The 11,853-nt window shown below is 48.6% G+C and overlaps 2 protein-coding genes across 2 annotated transcripts in view; one reads left to right on the forward strand and one right to left on the reverse strand.

Moving 5' to 3' along the window:
- Nucleotides 1–3,744: 3,744 nt before the first annotated feature.
- Nucleotides 3,745–6,677, forward strand: LOC119324768 (chloride channel protein CLC-a-like). The gene is made up of 4 exons (XM_037598542.1): nucleotides 3,745–3,971; nucleotides 4,063–4,441; nucleotides 4,544–6,211; nucleotides 6,302–6,677. The coding sequence occupies exons 1-4, from the start codon at nucleotides 3,763–3,765 to the stop codon at nucleotides 6,398–6,400; spliced, it is 2,355 nt and encodes a 784-aa protein (XP_037454439.1). The 5' UTR covers nucleotides 3,745–3,762; the 3' UTR covers nucleotides 6,401–6,677.
- Nucleotides 6,678–7,609: 932 nt separating this feature from the next.
- LOC119325393 (kinetochore protein NUF2 homolog) overlaps nucleotides 7,610–11,853 on the reverse strand; it is a 4,854-nt gene continuing 610 nt past the window's right edge. The window contains exons 2-11 of the mRNA XM_037599146.1: nucleotides 11,511–11,820; nucleotides 11,232–11,411; nucleotides 9,993–10,082; nucleotides 9,480–9,587; nucleotides 9,140–9,193; nucleotides 8,933–9,047; nucleotides 8,679–8,836; nucleotides 8,303–8,398; nucleotides 8,138–8,196; nucleotides 7,610–7,951 (exon numbers count right to left, since the gene is read on the reverse strand). Coding sequence (XP_037455043.1) covers nucleotides 7,837–7,951; nucleotides 8,138–8,196; nucleotides 8,303–8,398; nucleotides 8,679–8,836; nucleotides 8,933–9,047; nucleotides 9,140–9,193; nucleotides 9,480–9,587; nucleotides 9,993–10,082; nucleotides 11,232–11,411; nucleotides 11,511–11,820 — 1,285 coding nt within the window. The 3' untranslated portion in view covers nucleotides 7,610–7,836. The remainder of the gene's footprint in view (nucleotides 7,952–8,137; nucleotides 8,197–8,302; nucleotides 8,399–8,678; nucleotides 8,837–8,932; nucleotides 9,048–9,139; nucleotides 9,194–9,479; nucleotides 9,588–9,992; nucleotides 10,083–11,231; nucleotides 11,412–11,510; nucleotides 11,821–11,853) is intronic.

Here is an 11,853-nt window from a genome sequence, read left to right on the forward strand (position 1 = left end):
CAGCCTGCGGGGCCACCTCGGGGCAACTCGAGGGTTGGTTTTACTCTTAGCTTGACTTATCCGGTGTTGCCCTGAGAACGAGATATGTGCAGCTCCTATCGGGATTGTCGGCGCATCGGGCGGCTTTGCTGGTCTTGTTTTACCATTGTCGAAATGTCTTGTAAACCGGGATTCCGAGTCTGATCGGGTCTTCCTGGGAGAAGGTCTATTCGTTTGTTGATCGCGAGAGCTTGTCATGGGCTAAGTTGGGACACCCCTGCAGGGTATAATCTTTCGAAGCCGTGCCTGCGGTTATAGGCAGATAGAAATTTGTTAATGTCCGGTTGTAGACAACTTGACACCAGATCCGAATTAAAACGCATCAACCGTGTGTGTAGCCGTGATGGTCTCTTTTCGGCGGAGTCCGGGAAGTGAACACGGTCTTGGGTTATGGTTGACGTAAGTAGGAGTTCAGGATCACTTCTTGATCATTACTAGTTGACGACCGTTCCGCTTGCTCTCTTCTCGCTCTTATTTGCGCATGTTAGCCACCATATATGCTTAGTCGCTGCTGCAGTCTCACCACTTTACCCCTTCCTTTTCCTATTAAGCTTTGCTAGTCTTGATACCCATGGTAATGGGATTGCTGAGTCCTCGTGGCTCACAGATTACTACAACAACAGTTGCAGGTACAGGTTGTGCGATGATCATGACGCGAGAGCGATGCTTGCTTGCGTTGAGTTCTTCTTCTGCTTCTTCTTCGATCAGGGGATAGGTTCCAGGTCGGCAGCCTGGGCTAGCAGGGTGGATGTCGTTTCAGTTTCTATTTATGTTTCATTCGTAGTCGGATGATGCTCTGATGTATTGTGATGTTGTATTCATGTGGCATTTTATGCCTTTTGTATGTATCCCCATCTATTATGTAATGTTGATGTAATGATATCCACCTTGCAAAAGCGTTTCAATATGCGGGTCTATCCTTGGTGGGACCTTCGAGTTCCTTTTGGATAGGGTCGCATATTGGGCGTGACAACCGCCATGGACGACGTCGACAGGAGCGGAGTGTACCTGCCTACGCATGTGTCCTGGGTGGACGATGCCGTCATAAAAGGTGAGCGACCGTGTCGGTGCTGGTTGCAGAGGTCAGAAAATGCATGTGTGCCGGGTGGAGAGGTTCAGCGACGGCATTGGAGGAGGACGGTGCGGATGCAAAGTAAGGCAAGTCCTTCATGAGCGATGACCATGGTGGGATAGACAAGGTTGTTTCTTCGTGGATCCTTCATGGGTGGAGCCCTCCGGGGACTCACGCAGCCGTTATTCTTCATGAGTTGAAGTCTCTATCAACATGGACGTATGATAGCACCACATATCGGAACCATGCCAAAAATCTCCTTGTCTTCAGTGCATTTGCACTCTCCAATCCCTTCCCTTTACCTTCATATGTAATGTTCTACTTTGCGCTGCTATACTCTTAGAATTGCATGTTCTAGTTACTAAAATCTGCCAACAACTAAAATTGGGAAAAGACTAGTTTTTTATTTGCTCAAGTAGTCTAATCACCCCCCCTCTTGACCTACTTTCGATCCTACACTGAGGCCTAAGGATATTGCACCCAGAATCTTCAATATCACCAAAAGGAAAGATTGCACGGTTCTTAAAGCCCTAACTGATAACTTTTGGATCTCACAGATCAAGTTTATTGAGGGAATTTCTACTAGCCACATCCAGGAGTTCGTCACCCTTTGGTAGAAGTTGGATGGGATCATCCTTGATCAAGACACGCCAGATAAGATCACTTGGAAGTTCACCGACAACGGTAGCTTCTCCACGTCCTCTGCCTACAAGATGCAGTTCGAGGGGCGCACCATCACGCCTCTGCTTAAGACTGTCTAAAAGGTTTGCGCCACCCCCAAAGTGTAAATTCTTTGCTTGGTTAATCATCCACAATAGAGCCTGGACGGCGGACAAGCTTCAGTGTAGGGGGTGGCCAAATTGGGGTCTATGCCCACTGTGCTGCAAGGTTCAGGAATCCGCGGCTCATCTTTTCTTCCAGTGCCGCTTTTCGCTTGCGGTATGGAACTCGGTCAAAGCAAAGATTGGACTCCTTGAGATCACGGCGACAGATTGGGTGAATATGGTGAGTGTGAAAGAATGGTGGAGCAAGCTGGCCCTCGCGCGCTCGCCAAATAGAAAAGGTCAGGCCTCCTTCCTCATGATTGTTTCCTGGGAGCTGTGGAAGGAGAGGAACTCCAGGGTCTTCCGGAATGTTTCTGCGCCATTGGCGATCGTTGTGGGTAAGATCATGGAGGAGGCAAGGATATGGGCTTCTGCTAGTGCCAAGGGATTAGATGTAATCTTAACTCGCGAGTGATTGTTTTTCTCTGCCACTTTGTGGCTTTTGTCTTCGGACTTTGCAACACCTCCTTCTTATTTAATGAAATGGCAAGTCTTTTGCCTTGTTTTAAAAAAAATGTTCCAAGAATTGAGCAGACGAGAACATCATCCTTGAACAGAACAATGAGATTTATCCATATTAATTGTTCAGTAATGACCCTTATTTATAGGGAGATAACATCATCCTTGAACCAAACAATGGGACTTACACATTTTGATTGTTCAATAATTATGCTTATTTATAGGGAGAGAACATCATCCTTGAACCAGACAATGTGATTTACCCATTTTAATTGTTCAATAGTGATGCCTATTCATATGGAGAGAACATGATCCTTGAACCAAACAATGAGAATTGCCCATTTTAATTGTTCAACAGTGATGCTTGGCCTCTCCCAGTGCACAAGTGATCAGATGAGTACACCTCTTGGGCATTGGAAGGGTTTGGTCCGTGGAATCCAACGGACAGTAGCCAGCTGAATTCCTTCCTTGGAATCTAGGCGATTTACGTAATTTAACATACGAGCAGTTAGTGAGAATTTGTCCGGCACTCAGAGGCAGAGAATAGACAGCCAGCCAGTGGCGCAATTTGCTGATGCCATGGACCATCTACTAATAATTAACCAAGTGCGCCCGTCTGAGAGCGAGAGCCCCCTCTGTCCTGAACCTGTCGCAGACAATATCGACACAGATACGGACAAGAACCATGCCTTTTGTTGGCGCCCATGAGGCCATGAGATGGTTCTATACATCCACTCTGCACCATCCTATTTGTCCATACTAATAAAAATTGTTTACCAAGTGGATACCGAATGAGCTGTGTGCATTGCACTCTTCCTAAAAGGCAGTGGAAGAGCCTTGCTAGCTCCCCAAAAGGCATGGCCTCTCGAGGCAGGGATCAGTTCTTCAGATTAGTATTGTTTCTCTTTCCATGGAAAAGTTCTTCGGATTTATATTATTTCTGTTTTTTCAAAGAAAAGTTCTTCAGATTAGTAGGATTGGTCGGCCGTACATACAGAGTGAAAAGTACTCATATATGAAATGTCAATTATGTAGAAGACGAGAAAAATTAAGGGAATTATTTGATCCAGTTTACATTGGCAAACGACTGAGGAATTTTCATGCAAAATAAAGCCACATAATAATCATATAAGAACCAGTAGTTCGCATTGATAAGGTCCAAATATAAGAGGTCGGCACCACATAATCATATAAGAACCGGGTTAAATTGATAAGGTCAAAATATATTGCGCGGTAAAACGATAGCTCTAATGAGAGATCCCTCCCATTATATAAGAGCGCATTTGCAAGGCAGATTCTGCCATCCTTGACTTGAGATATTCTTGCTTCCGAACAGAGCCACCGAGCTCTGTTGTTGCCAGGACAGGCATGGAGGAAGAGACGCCTACCACGGCTGTTCCGGGACCGGGACGCAAACACGATAATGGCGTCAACGACCCGGAGGAGGACCCGGGGAGCGCCGGCGACGGCATCAGCTCCCTGCAGCAGCCCCTGCTGAAGAAAAGCAACACCCTGACGGCCAACCACCTCGCCATGGTCGGCGCCAAGGTCTCGCACATCGAGAGCCTCGACTACGAGTGAGTCTTCCGTCCTCCTCTGTTCGCGCAATGAGGTTCCTTGCTTGCTTAATGAATTTAGCTGAGCTGCCATGAATGGCGTGGTCTGCAGGATCATCGAGAACGATCTGTTCAAGCACGACTGGAGGAGCCGGTCCACCGTGGAGGTGCTGCAGTACGTCTTCCTCAAGTGGGCGCTGGCGTTCCTGGTGGGGCTCCTCACCGGCGTCATCGCGTCGCTCATCAACCTCGCCATCGAGAACATCTCCGGCGTCAAGATGCTCCACATGGTCCAGCTCGTCCGGGACAAGAGGTACTGGGCCGGCTTCTTCTACTTCTCCGGCTTCAACTTGGCGCTCACGTTCGTCGCCGCCGTGCTCTGCGTCGTCTTCGCCCCCACCGCCGCCGGCCCGGGCATCCCCGAGATCAAGGCCTACCTCAACGGCGTCGACACGCCCAACATGTTCGGCGCGCCGCAGCTCATTGTCAAGGTAATAATTAAGCCTTGATTTGATTTCATTCTTCTTCCACGACGCGACAACTCGAAGCTGCAAGACAGATATTAATGGATGGTCTTGTCATTGGTATGTCAGATCATAGGCAGCATCTGCGCGGTGTCGTCGGGGCTGGATCTCGGCAAGGAAGGACCGCTGGTGCACATCGGCGCGTGCCTCGCCAACCTGCTCAGCCAGGGCGGCTCCGGCCGGTTCCGCCTCCGCTGGAAGTGGCTGCGCTACTTCAACAACGACCGCGACCGGCGCGACCTCATCACCTGCGGCGCGTCGTCCGGCGTGTGCGCGGCGTTCCGGTCGCCCGTGGGCGGCGTGCTGTTCGCGCTGGAGGAGGTGGCGACGTGGTGGCGCAGCGCGCTGCTGTGGCGCACCTTCTTCAGCACGGCCACCGTGGTGGTGGTGCTGCGCGGCTTCATCGAGGTGTGCCGCGGCGGGCGGTGCGGCCTCTTCGGCGCGGGCGGGCTCATCATCTTCGACGTCGGCGACGTCACCGTCCGGTACCGCCTGGGCGACCTCCTCCTGGTCACGCTCGTCGGCGTCATCGGCGGCGTCCTTGGCGCGCTCTACAACCACGTCCTCCACATGGTGCTCCGCCTCTACAACCTCATCAACGACAAGGGCCGAATGGCGAAGCTGGCGCTGGCGCTGGCCGTGTGCGTGTTCACGTCGGCGGGGATGTACGTGCTCCCCTTCGCCGTGCCGTGCACGCCGTGCGACCCGGCGTTCGGCACCGCGTGCCCGGCCACCGGGAGGAGCGGCAACTTCAAGCAGTTCAACTGCCCGGCCGGGCAGTACAACGACCTGGCCACGCTCCTCCATGCCACCAACGTGGACGCCACGCGCAACATCTTCTCCACGGGCACCCCCGGCGAGTTCCGGCTGGACTCCCTGCTCATCTTCTTCGCCATCTACTGCGTGCTGGGGCTCTTCACCTTCGGCATCGCCGTGCCGTCGGGGCTCTTCCTCCCCATCATCCTCATGGGGGCCGCCTACGGCCGCATCGTGGCGCTCGTGCTCCAGAGCGCGGTGGCGGCGAGCATCGACCACGGGCTCTACGCCGTGCTCGGCGCGGCGGCGCTCATGTCGGGCTCCATGAGGATGACCGTCTCGCTCTGCGTCATCTTCCTGGAGCTCACCAACAACCTCACTCTGCTCCCCATGACCATGTTCGTGCTGCTCATCGCCAAGACCGTCGGCGACGCCTTCAACCCCAGCATCTACGAGATCATCCTGGACCTCAAGGGGCTTCCCTTCCTAGAATCCAAGCCGGAGCCATGGATGAAGGACCTCACAGTTGGCGAGCTCGCCGCCGCCAAGGCGCGCACCATCAGCCTCCAGGTGGTGGAGAAGGTGTCCACCGTCCTCGAGGTGCTGCGGAACACCGGCCACAACGGGTTCCCGGTGGTGGACCGGCCTCGGCCCGGCCTGTCGGAGCTGCACGGGCTGGTCCTCCGGTCGCACCTCGTGGCCGTGCTGAGGAAGCGGTGGTTCCTGGCGGAGAAGAGGAGGACGGAGGAGTGGGAGGCCAGGGAGCGGTTCTCGTCGGTGGAGCTCGCCGACAAGAACTGCAAGATCGACGACCTCGAGCTCACGCCGGAGGAGTTGGAGATGTACGTGGACCTCCACCCGTTCACCAACACGACGCCGTACACCGTGGTGGAGACCATGTCGGTGGCCAAGGCCGTGGTGCTGTTCCGCTCCGTCGCGCTCCGGCACATGCTCATCATGCCCAAGTACCAAGGCCCCGAGGTGAGTCCAGTCGACTCCAATGGCTTTTCAAGCATCATCAACCTGTTCTTGCACATTTGAATTTGATGATGGATTGATTTTGATGTGTAGATATCTCCACTTGTGGGGATCTTGACGCGGCAGGACCTGAGGGCGCACAACATCCTCGGCGCGTTTCCTCACCTGGCGAAGAAGAGCAAGACGCACTGAAGCTCAAGCTGAAAGCTACTAGCACCATTTTTGTCGATATGTTTCCCGTCTTGAAGATTTGAGCACATGACTCACTTGTCTCACCATTTTTTACGCTTTCTTTTCTTCCTTCTTTTTCTTTCTAACATTTGAGTACATGATTTGTTTGCTTTGCTGCCCATGTAAAATCACGCGTACACGCGTCCAATACACACACACACACACACTCATGAAGTCATGATGCAGTAAGTAGTTTTTTCTAATGTTTCAGAAAAAAAAATTGGAAAGCGAGACGTTCCAACGTCTGAGTTTTTTGTTTTTTTAATCTTTTTGGCGCCTCTGTCGGATTTCGTTGTCAGCATTGACATCCGCCTACGAACACGCGATCATGCGTGCACACGCACAATTGTTTAAGCTGTATATGCTAGAAAGAATATTCAAAAAAAGTTTTCGATCTTGCTTGGATCAATGGAGTGTGGAGTTGGTTCCCACCTATTCCCAAATAGGTGGCATATAAACTAAGTTGAAAAGTTAATTATTTTGAATTAAGAACATATAATGAAGAAAGTATCAAGAACTTGTGTAGATTTAATACAAGGACTACAAAATAGAATTTGGTGTTGATCCCCACGCGACAGCATTGCCCTTCTTGCCGTGGCATTGCTCGAAGCCTCAAGAAGAGCGAGCGGTTGATGATGGCGCAGTGGTCGTCTCTTGTCGACTATATGGTGAGGCGACACGATGACGGTGATATAAATGGGGGTTGGCGTTGGTTTTCGTCTGCGTCGCCACGGCGCAGGGGTTTCACTTTTGCCGTGGCAATGGCAACCATCAATGTCAGGTTTCAATTGTATCAGTATGACAACAAAGCAGTTGTATCATATGACAAGTCACAACCGAAGCAAAAAAAATGCAGCATATATTTACCACTTTAGCTACTTGTAAGTCGTCTGGAAATAGTTTTTGTGTCAGTCCAAGGAGCCACTTGAGGGAAAGAAGAAGCTAGTGCCGGATCGCCGAAGATGCCCTTTGGGTCTATCGTAGGGTGGCAGGTGACCCCATTATCTATCTTAGGTATGTGCATGTGTGTGTTGAGACGGGGGAGGGGGGGCAGGGCAGGGCGGCGAGGTTGGTGCGGGAGCGCCACTAGCCACAGGCGGTGGCAGGCAGTTATGCCGATGGTAGATCGACAGTTCGGGGTAGAAGATGAGCAGGAAACCATTTCAGAGGTTGAAGAAACTGATCTGGCCATTCATCTTACATACGATAGTTCATAACGATCGACTGACCCAAATTCGTTTTTCAGTCACCTAACATCTAAGCCAGTCCCTATATTTACATGACATCAGCACGTAGGTTTTGGTTATCCTAATCAATGCCTAGCCCTGCAACAAGCCACCACATTATTCCGTACATAAATAGCAGTTACAGGCACTGGTAAAAGGAACATCAGCTCGTCAAGTCCTTCTCCTAGCCCTCGATTTCTTGCTCGTTGCGCTGGATCTGGGTGTAGCTTTTGTTGCAACGGCAGCAGATGGATCAGGAGCAGAGGCGCGTTCCCCTGCCAGTTGCCTGCACATTCGGAAACAATGAAACAAATTGTCCGATCAGAAATTCTCAGCTGCTAGTGTACATTATCAAACAGGTAAATATTGACTTGGCTGGTATTCAGTTCGGCTTCTGGTCACAGGTCAGGTGCTTTCATTCAATGCGGGAAAAGTATTTAGATGGCGTCGAAAGCTCGGTCGGTGGTCTAACCTGCCGACCTCCTCAACCCGCTCTAAGAAAGGGTCGACACTATCCATGTAGGTGTTAAACTGCAGAAATAACCAATATGTGAGCGGTTATAGATACATTTAAAATGAAGCATGCTTTATTGATGGTTTTACGAAGCAGTCTTCTAACTCAGTTACTCAGACATACCGCCTTCACAATGTTGTTGAATTTTGTATGAATTTTCTGCTGTTGTGCTGTGGCACTGGTCCTTGCAGAAGCAGTTTCAGAACATAGCTTCGAAGCCTATGTGGTGACATAACAAAATGCAATATGTCAGCTATTTATGGAAGGAAAAAAAGATACAATTAACAAACAACAGTAACTAAATCTGCAGGCTTTAACAGTCAAAGAGATTGAGAGCTAGTATCGTGTTTCTGTATGAACAGTGGCAATAGATATTAATAAGGCCTCAAAAGAATCACCATAGGACGTGTACATGCAAACACCAAAATTAACGACCTTTTCCCATTTTAAAAGGACATCAAGTTCAAACAAGCCATAACTTCAGAATAAAGAACATCACCTTCGCTATCATTGCCTCTACTTTCTTTTCTCTAGGTTCAAGGCACTGCAGTTTAACCTCAATCTCAGAGCTCAAAGCACCCAGCTTCTGACTTTCATCTGCTATTATTTGATTCCTTTCTTTCACTTTCGCCTTGAGACGCTCCTCCATTTCATGTACTGGTTGGAAGGGATTCATGGAACAATGTGAGGGAAACAGTAACTCTTAGAAAGAGAGGAACATATAAAATATATTTTACAAACTAGAAATATAACCTTTTCCTTTCCGCTCAACAATTTGTGCTTCAAAGGACATAACTGAGACACTTTCATCATTAAGCTTAGCCTTACGAGTCTTAACTTCCTTTTCAACTGTTTTAGCAGCAGCAAGCTAGCAGCAACAGAAAGTAGAAGAGTTAGCCCAGTCTCATCATTCAATCAATCCAGCTAAAGAATTCAAGCATGCTTTGCAGCTATTCTTACCTGTTCATGTACATCCTGGATTTTAGTGTGTTGCTTCACCAGTTTTTCATGAGCCTGCGATACAGAGATACTTTAAGATGCAATCACAGGGTATCAACTGGTGAAGCATAAGTAGGAACAGCAGTAAGTGCCATTCTGATACAAGCTAGCACCAACAACAGCTGTAACAGACAGAATCCGAAATATCGCAGATATATCATACGAGGAAACTAAATTGTCCTGGGAGATACATATGTAGCTGATGTTTTTCTTAATCAAATTCCATGGAAGTCTGAAATCAATTGTAAGTAAAACAACTTCTGGAATTGGCATATTCTCATGAAAAGTGGAACTGGAATACCTTATTGCGTATCTCCAAAGTGGCAGTTTTCTCTTGAGCATTTTGTGTTGCTATTTTCTCAGACTCCTTCAACTTAGCACGGGCTGATCTCTTCTCTTCCAAGGCCCTCTTTAATACGACATAAAATCCACAATCAGGTATGCAGACTCACACAGACCCCTTATGATGATTGAATTCAGTAAATCACAGGTAGCAAGTCAAATAATAGGAGTCCAGCCCCTCCACGAGCCGAATTGCATGGAAAAATTAACGTAGCAATTTCCGGTCAACCAGGACGCTTATGCAGATATGCAGTCACCTAGTACTAGGCAGGTTATGCAGATATGCATGGAAAAATTAAAGTAGCAGGTCAACCAGGCCGTTTATGCAGATATGCAGTCACCTAGGCAGATTACAAGACTGGGTATAGGTAATTTATTGTATAGTCACAACATCAGGTCACTGGACAAACTGTACCAAATTTCTGAACCTTACCTGCTACTACAAATAAATAAAAAATGAAAAAGGTCTCACCTGAACCTTCTCTGGGGACTTTACTAACTTGGACCTCAATTTGGAGTTTTCTTGGGCATGTTTAGTCAACTCAAAATCAGCCTGGGTAATCTGTAGCACGAAACATAGATGCAACAAATATACATTATGCAGTGAGCTGTTGTTTTTCCGCAGAATATCAAACAATCAGCTTAAATTGGTGAGCACAATATATCAGATGTTCAATATCCTCACAAGCAGATGTCAAGAATCAAGAGTAAATGGTGGCTATAAAAGTAACTAAAACAGATTGTGCAGAGAGTTCACTTTTCAGATGGTAAATTGTAGATGCCCTGGTCCTATGTGGGCTGGAGCTCTTCTACCCTACGAAGGGAGGATGGAGCTTATGGCTTCTCAAAGTTAAGATGGAACAGGAGATGTATTAGGTAGGGCCAATAGCTCCTGGTCCAATGAAATCTGTGGCCCTATAAATAAATATAGCACTTAATGTTGCAAGTTATAACTGTTCACAGTTAATGCACCTTGTTGTGATTAGGGCTTATACTTTTTCAAGCTAGTTTGAACTCCAATCTAGTTTGATTTGGCAGATCTCCTGCTTTCAGGTTTCAGAAAGGATGCTAGGAGAGCTCTGGCTTTATTGCATCAAAACCAGCTCGAGATTCATCTAGGAACATACTTGGAGGCAAGGTTTTTGACCAAGTAACTCTAGCTTTGATCTAGAATGACAGAATCAAAGACATGCCAAATGCACAAGGCTCAATAGATTGCACCACAACTACACAAGGCTGTTTATATTTGACCTAATATGCTAATGTGTGTTGTATTTTAATCAGAAACTCATAGACCATGTAGCATGTTTGACTCTCTGTATAAATTATACTTTATTTGTAACTCATGATGCCAGAAATCCACAGACAATAATTTGTTTTTTGGATGGAGAGCGATACTACAGGAAGACATCATTCTAATTAACTTAGTTGTATATATAGCTTTGAGAAAATTACAATGAACGGAAGGGCTTTACAACGCTGTAAAATCATTAGAAGAATTCTACAATATTGTAAGACAGTTCGGAGCTGAAGTGGAGGTTCAAGTAGACCTATACGACGAGTGAAATGTCACGTACAGAACGAAAACTGCTAATCATATGTCATGACGTGTTCCAACCACATTGAACCTAATCATAGGATTAAAATGGAGTTTTGGACTCATGGAAGAAATAAAAGAAATCATGCTGACACAGGGTAGGAATCAGCACACCTTCCTGTGGATCTCCTCTTTCGCGTCACTGATGGATGCGGCTTTTGCTCGCAGGGCCAGTTGCTGCTTGTTGTAAACCTGAAGTTTCTGCTGCAGAGCATTGACGTCCGCTTCCAGCTGCTGGGCCATGGGCTCCTCCATCTGCTCCGCGAGCTCATGATCTGCAATCTCCTTCTGAAGCTGCACGAGAGAAACGAGAACACAACACTAAGAATCGCTGGTCGCCCTGTGGGCATTTCCACGAACAGGAGAGCTGCATAAACTGTGAACAGGGAAGACCTGGGCGATCCTGGCCTTGAGCTCCAGGCCGCGCTCGTGGTAGTCGGAGGACTCGCTGACGATGGACTGCAGGAGTTCCGTCTTGTCGTGCCTGTAGAGGAGGAAGTTGATGAGGGCGCTGAGGACCTCGACGACCCGGCGCGGCGTCGGGTGGGTGAAGTCGGCGAGCGTCAAGTCCCTGTAGTGGATGGACTCGAGGAAGGTTTGCGACTTGTTGTAGAGGCGCAGCAGCCGGATGGCCTCCTCGTGGTGCTCCGGGTTGTCCAGCGCCTCCAGCTCGCTGAACCCTAGCTGCTCGTCCTCGCCGTCCCTGCGAAATCCGGCCTGCTGAGCGGGCGGGTGG

The sequence above is a fragment of the Triticum dicoccoides genome, chromosome 6B (genome assembly GCF_002162155.2).
Source record: "Triticum dicoccoides isolate Atlit2015 ecotype Zavitan chromosome 6B, WEW_v2.0, whole genome shotgun sequence".
Taxonomy (NCBI): Eukaryota; Viridiplantae; Streptophyta; class Magnoliopsida; order Poales; family Poaceae; genus Triticum; species Triticum dicoccoides.